A 7,877-nucleotide genomic window follows, 5' to 3' on the forward strand; every position below is an offset into this window, starting at 1 on the left:
ATTCAATGTTTGAATTTTGACAACATACGTAAAAATCACGAAAATTCATAAATTATTTTATGCTAGAAATTCATAAAAAATTTTCCTTTTATACCTAAGATTTTAAAATTTAATACATGGCTCCTATCATATTTTTACAATAGCAATTGAAAAATAAAAGAATGCGTAGTCACAATTTTTTTTAACAAGCATTCAAAGTTTGAATTTTGACTAAATAATATATCCTAGAGCCTAGACCGACTAACCGTCTTCGCTCAGAATCGTTTTTCGTATACAATGATATAATATCATTGGATTCAAATTTAATTCCATCCATTACAGTAACCCACTTGTAACCTACTGTACAGCAGAGCGACATCCACGACTTACCCGTCTTTTTTAATTTTTTATTTCTAAAGTCGAATACTAAGTAAAATAGTAATGAAATATAAAGCGGGTATGTATGTAGTATTGTAGTATGTGATATTTTCAATAATATTATCCTCTATATTTCACGTGGGCCTGACTATCAGAAAAAGAGAAAACAAATGGGTATGGTCGAATTGCACTTGGGTTTAAAAAAGGTAATGATTGAACCGGTAAAGGATGATTGAGCATTATACTTTTTTAGCAACACGATTGAGCATAGAATATTTTATGCGATGTTGCCAAAATATTTAATAATATATTTAAGTCAGCTTGGAAATAGATACCAAGTAGGTATTTTAATTTAATTTATTACAATCAAACAAATCTATATACCTATTATTTAATGATTTTAATGTGACTACTATTTATTATTGACTTATTAATATTTTTATTTTATTATTTTCACGTCATAATTATTATTATTATAAATATTTTTATTTTATTATCTTCATGTCAAACTATTATTATTATAAATATTTTGATTTTGTTATTTTTTTGATATATTATATTTTAAATTATTATAATTATTTGAATAAATATTTTTAAATTTAAATTTAAATTATTATTATTTTTTTAAATTGAAAATGGCAACATTGCAGTTTTTTTATGCTCAATCGTGTAGGTTTTCTTTTGTATTTTAATTTCCTTTGATACACCCACAATTTTGCTCAATTGTGTCGTAAAAAAATTGTTTTATGCTCAATCGTGTTTCAGCCGGTTGAACTGCACTGGGGTAAAATGCAGGTAATGATTAGGTAGCACTTGGGCTCAAAAACAGTATTTAAATAAAATTATTTTGCATTTGAAGGGGTTAAACATTTAGTAAACACTCATTTTTCTTCCCACTAATAACTTTACAAGTTTAGGACAATAAAATTGACAATGAGTTTAATCATTGGTATGGTTATAAAATATTGTTTTATAAATCACATTATGTTAATTTTATATGTATATATATATCACAACATACATTATAATTATTATATTAAACAATATATTATTATTATACATTTTTATTTTTTTTAAATCGTTAAATTTAGTTATTGTCATTATTATATTTTTTTTCATCTCTGCCATTTTCTGTAGTAATAATGACAAACTGTATTCAAAAATTCTAGCCTGGTAATAAAAATAAATTCGTTCAATGTGCCGTTCCTTAAAAAGGAACTCATTCAAAAAATATAATTTGCTCCTAAATATTAATTTTATAATCTGCGCCACAATAGAAAGCTAAATGAATTTAAATTTAAATCACTTAATTTAAACTTGAGGCACACAATCATAAATTTAATTTTACTAATCTATAACACCATTAACATTTACTATTAATTTGTTTTCTTATATTTAGATGTCTTTTAAACTAGGAATTTAACTTATACCGTAACAACTGAGTACTGTAAATAATGAACAGTAATCTATTGTGTATTTGTGTTTGTGTATGTACTTTATTGAAAGTTTACACCAAATCTAAAAAATTGGCTAATAAATAATGTTAACAAAATATATTATGAAAGTGTAAAAATTAATGTACCTAGTACTAATGTGAAAGTTATTAATTTGAAAATGACCAAAAATATTCATAACATTTTACTACATACAGAATACATTAAATTAATTTAACTAGATATTCTACTGGTTAAATAAGTAAAAAAAATGATTTTAACATTTTCGATACATTTTATTTATTTTATATAATTTAAAATGATTTTTTACAGTATATGCTTAAATATGTATGTTAGTGTTTTAATAATTAATACACACCATTAACAAAGTCTTCTATTAACTACGCATCTCATACAATCAATTATCATCACTGTAATATTCATCTTCATCTGAATCATCATCATTTTCTTCATCTAATTGTTTTTTAAATATTTTTTTAAAAACAAAGAATTCTTCAGCTGTAATTCCAGCAACTTTAATAGCGAACTGCTTATCACTTGTTTCAATGATTTTTTTCAATGAAGGATTACCAGTTATTATATTTGGACTAGCCTTTGGATCTCGAGGTTTATACATACCTAGTTTTACCAAAAAATTATGTCTACACTTTAAATCAAAAAGTGTTGAGGACATAGCACTTGTCGTTACAAATTGAGTAGGACCAAGTTCCATGTTCAACAATATATAATCTAATTTAGACTCTACAGATTTCCAATTGTCAAACAAAATATTTGGCGAATATGATAACAATTCTAATAACCTATTTTGTTTGTTACCAACATATGATAAAAGTTTAGGAATTCTGGATAGAATTAGCTTATCATCTAGCAACAAGAAGGAAGGTTGTGAAATTATTAGCTGTCTTAACTTTTTGTCATCGAAGCGAAAGTTAGTCCATGCAATCATACACTTTTGTAAGTTTTGTCTATTTATACTTAATATATCTGGATTTGAATCTATCATTTCTAGAAGCTCAGATGCTTTAAAGTCATACTGAGTTAAATATTCAAATAGTACAAGCCACCTAGATTCAGTGTAAAATTTTAATTTCTCTTGATGATTGCTAATAACTTTGGATAATGTTGAATCTTTTACATTTAACTGCTTAGCCAAGTTACTCAAGTGTTCTGGTACCACATTCAGTTCATTTATTGCAACAGACATATTTTTAGATGTGATCATTTTTAAACAATGACATAAATAACATGTCCGGAATGTTCTCATTGACAACATGGTAACTGAAAAAAAGAAAGATATTTTTACATATTCAATTAAATAAAATAAATTTTAATCAAGACTTTCTAACTTAACTAACTCAATTTCTAATTTAATAATGCAAATTTTTGCAAACTGTTTCTAATCAAAAAATAGCTATCTTGAAAATTTCAAACTTAATTGCATAAAAAAATTTGAATATTATGGTATTAATTAGAATTTCCATACTTATTGGTTATTCCTATATAAAAAAACAAATTTTAACATATTGATTTCCTACAGATATAGGACAAGAGTGAAATGGGATTTTTGAGACATACTGTATAGCTTAAGAAGGTCACGTGTACCCTAGCGAATACTCACGTGAATTGCATTGTATACATACAAATGCATAACAAAGCAAATTGTACGTTTTGAATAATGCATTTCACTCTGTAATGTTTAATATAGTCATATAGGAGCAAATTTACCTGTTATCAAATTTAAAGGTTAGAATATTATCTAATGAATCCCTTGGTTTTTTAAAATATTTTCAGTAAAATGGGGATAGGCATGCTTGATAAAACCATGACTAAGATATTATTTGTCATGTGTAAAACTACCTTTATATAATTTTGATATACTTACATAATCTTTATGGATAATGCTAATATAAAGTATACATTCTTATTCACAATTATTAGGTAGGTACTTAAGTTTGTACTGTTTTAAAATGATTACTAAAATTGAATAATAAATGAGACGTTAAAAAATACAAATTTAAAACAGAAACATTAGAAACTAGATGGTCAATACATACTTAAGTCAAATGTTTCAAGTACTTTTAATTTTCAATAGTTCAACTTCAATATTCTGACTTCTAAGTTTTAGTGTTTAGTCATTCCACAGTTTAACAATTATAGAAAATTAGAAAATAGAATAATATACTGTATAATATTATGATATTTGTCTGTGAGTCTATCAGATAAGGGTATACGATTTGAAGATGATAATGTTTCCATAATAACTGAAAAGCTGATAGAGCTCACTAGTATAGTGATAGCGATAGCTGATTACTAGCTATGACGAATGATGATAATCCAGCACGACGGTAGTGGCGCGAAGTTAAATAAAAAAAAAATCGTCAACATATTGTTTTTACATTATTAATTATGAAAAATACTTTAGCAGTTACTTATTTGTATTTAAGAAGGTCCCTTCTACGTCCCGCCAAATAATTAAACAATACGTTGATTAAGTATTTAACGTTACAATTGATCTTATTTGTCGTCATAGGTATTTGTAATATTATAAAATGGCATTTTACTTAGTTTCCATATTATATTACGTCTTTTAAATATTTAATCATTACTAAATTTTTTTTTTAACTTAGCTTTTTTTTAGATTAAGTGTGTTTGGTGTGATACTATTAAAAAAGACCAAGGAAAAAAAGCTGGAAAGTAAGTGGATGTCACTCTGCTGTATATTAGGTGGTGGGGTGGACCTCTGACCAAAGTAGGTTAGATTTGAATGCAGTGATAGGTATCATTGTATACGAAAAACGATTCTGACGGAGATGATTTGTTAGTCTAGTCATAGTGTTGTATTTTTAATCCTTAGTTATAAACACAAACATTTTTATGATTTTTCAACTTGAAACTTACTTGCAAATTTTCGCGTTTTCGACAGATTTCTTAAAAATTTGAACTATAAACGCTTAAAAAAAAATTGTGACTAACGATTTTTAATTTTTTTTAGCTACAATCAGAACAACTCATAAAGAACCTTGTATTAAATTTCCAAGTTTTTTTGGTCATCCAACATTTTTTTACCAACACTTCAAAAAAAAATTCTCAAAAAAATCAAAAATGTCAGTGGTCTATAAATAACTCAAAAAAGTCAAAAATTTTTGAAAATTAAACTTTATATAGATATCACTAACATAAACATTTGATGAAAATTTCAAGTATTTATAGTGATTAGTTTTGACACATACATCATTTCGTAATCAGTATCTAAACATTTTAGAAAAAATAAATTCCAAATTAATCAAATTAGATTCATTATATACCCGATTCACTCATTTATAGAAGGTGCGTATATATACAATTTATAATATTGTATTAATATATGAATCATTATGCATTATAACAACATTAGCTATTAATATTAGAATATATATATAGGTACTCTAGAAATTTAAGTACCAACAAATCATATTTTTAAATTACAACAACATAACTAAAACTGTTACTGTTGATTAATTAGTATGTAATTTCATCCAAATTTGAACTTAAAATAACTTTAAAAAAGCTGTGTTTGTAAAGTTTTAAAATTTTTTTTTACAGCAGAATCAACTATATTTGCGTAGAACATTTGTGATAAAGATTGAAAAACTTGTAAGGAATCTTGTATTAAATTTTTAAATTTTAGATTTAAAAAGAAATTTTTTTATGAATTTCTAGTTAAAAATAATTTGCGAATTTTCGTGATTTTAGATTCTGAACGAAGTGATGAATGTATTGATTTTACAATGATGTGTGTTTTTTTTTTTTATTTATGTTTGTTTTTGTGTCTGTGTACTGTACACAGTGTACAGCATAACTAGTCGAAATAATGCATCAATTGATTAACCATGCTTTATGCAAAATGCGTCTTAATTGAAAAATAAAATATTTGTTTCAAAATAGAATATATGACAATATTTAAATATAATATATCCTAGACTGACAAATCATCTCCGTTCAGAATCGTTTTTCGTATACAATGATACCTATCATTGCATTCAAATTTAATCCCATCCATTACAGTAACCTACAGTACAGCAAAGCGACATCCACGACTTACCTGCTATTTTTACGTATGTTTTCAAAATTTAAATTTAAATGCTTGTAAACAAAAATGTAACTATGCATTTTTTTTATTTTTCAACTGCTAATGTAAAAATATTTTAGTAGCCTTGTATTAAATTTTCAAATCTTAGATATAAAAGGAAAATTTTTTATGAATTTCTAGGATAAAATAATTTACGAATTTTTGTGATTTTTACGTATGTTGTCAAAATTAAATGTGCAAGCTTGTAAAAAAAAATTGTGGCTATATATTTTTAATATTTTTTAACTGCTGTTGTTACAATGTGTTAGGAGCCTTGCATTTAATTTTCAAATCTTGGATTTAAAAAGAAAAACTTTTATGAATTCATTTTTATGTATTTAGTCAAAATTTGAACTTAAAATGCTTGTAAAAAAAATGTGTGACTATATATTTCTTTTATTTTTCAACTGGTATTGTATAAATATGTTAGGAGCCTTGTATTAAATTTTAAAATCTTAGATATAAAAGGAAAATTTTTTATGAATTTCTATCTAAGATAATTTGAACATTGCCGTAATTTTTACGTATTAAGTTAATATTTGAACTTCAAATGCTAATAAAAAAAATTGTGCCAATGTATTCATATAATTTTTTAATCACTATAAGAATAACTTATGAGGAACTTATTACCATGGAATTATAACCATATAAAAAAATCGATTTGGTCGAAAACTGGTTTTGCGCGAAAATTCCCGTTTTTCTGTCATTTTTTTTGTTTTTCTCGATTTTTTTGAAAATTGTTGGAAAATGTTTACTTTTGACCTTTATAATATGCACCAAGGGTATTCACTTTTACATCGGAAACCACCCCCGAAGTTTGAAATTGAAGCGTTATTTCGACTATTTATGCTGTACACAGACACAAAAAAAAAAACACACATCATTGTAAAATCAATACATCCATCACTTCGTTCAGAATCTAAAACGGGCCTATGTATTTTTAATGTTTTTCAACTGCTATTATGTATATAAACTTATGAGGAACTCTCGTATTAAATTTTCAAGTTTTATGACCCAATGAAAATATTTTTATCGACATTTATAGAATAAAAAACTAAAACACGGAATTTTTAAATGTCTATAAATAACTTAAAAATTCTTGAAATTTTTTGAAATTTTTATCAATTATAGGAATTGATAAAATAAACATGATCGATTATTCTATATAGTTTAATGTCCCGCAAACAGAATTGAAAGATATTTACAGGGTAATGAGTGATGACCGTGGCTGATCTTCCTCGGATTATTTGCGGCCCAGAGTTTGAGCTTCTCCCGGAGGATCTCACTGAGAAGTTCGTGATACTAAGAGACGCCGAGGAACAGTTCAGGCTGTTCTATGGTATGGTGGAAGGCATACTGTCCGCTAAAGAAGAGGAGGAAAGAGCCCGGCAGACCACCATAGCCAGAGACCCGACGGCGGAAGACGGGACCTAGACTATTTATAATAAAATATAAAAATATGATGTGTATAATGTGATAGTAGTGAGTGGGAGACTGGCCCACCACTGCTAATAAGGTTTTGTATTGATTATTCAATACACGATGGGGGCCGCAGGAGAAGTATTGGCAACATAGTTCCTTCTCCGGTCCTCGATACCATAAGAAAAAAAAAAAAAAAAGGGTAATGAGTGATAAAGTGCACCTGTTTGGCTGTTTCTTGTGACAACGGTATATATAACAAAAAGGCTGGATACAGGAAATATGTCTATTTAGTATTTACCATTCATTAATTTGGTATCATAGCAACTGTATAATATTATATATAACTATATAAGAAAATAACAAATTTCGATTTAACAAAGGCCGTATAACTTATGGTAGCTGCGTTAACATTTAATCAGTGTATCGGAAGATATCAAAAATACTTGCGTGTTAATTTAATTTCAAAGACAATAATATATTGCGTATTTTAAATTCTATAAATATATGTATTATTTTTATTTATTAATATAAACCTG

The 7,877-nt window shown here is 26.2% G+C and overlaps 1 protein-coding gene across 3 annotated transcripts; it reads right to left on the reverse strand.

Annotated features, from left to right (window-relative positions):
• Positions 1-1,826: 1,826 nt before the first annotated feature.
• Positions 1,827-4,100, reverse strand: LOC107170604 (transcription termination factor 4, mitochondrial). Of its 3 annotated transcripts, XM_015520765.2 has the most exons (3): positions 3,866-4,041; positions 3,694-3,785; positions 1,827-3,089 (listed from the first exon to the last, which is right to left on the reverse strand). In XM_015520765.2, the coding sequence occupies exon 3, from the start codon at positions 3,082-3,084 to the stop codon at positions 2,209-2,211; it is 876 nt and encodes a 291-aa protein (XP_015376251.1). In that variant the 5' UTR covers positions 3,085-3,089; positions 3,694-3,785; positions 3,866-4,041; the 3' UTR covers positions 1,827-2,208. The 3 variants fall into 3 exon arrangements, with proteins under 3 accessions (XP_015376251.1, XP_015376252.1, XP_089080736.1); XM_015520766.2 differs by lacking the exon at positions 3,694-3,785 and having other exon boundaries at positions 3,866-4,100; XM_089224610.1 differs by lacking the exons at positions 3,694-3,785; positions 3,866-4,041 and adding an exon at positions 3,430-3,677.
• Positions 4,101-7,877: the final 3,777 nt, after the last annotated feature.

This window comes from Diuraphis noxia, unplaced genomic scaffold, assembly GCF_037042655.1.
Source record: "Diuraphis noxia isolate RWA-SAM2 unplaced genomic scaffold, SU_Dnox_SAM2 contig0003, whole genome shotgun sequence".
Taxonomy (NCBI): Eukaryota; Metazoa; Arthropoda; class Insecta; order Hemiptera; family Aphididae; genus Diuraphis; species Diuraphis noxia.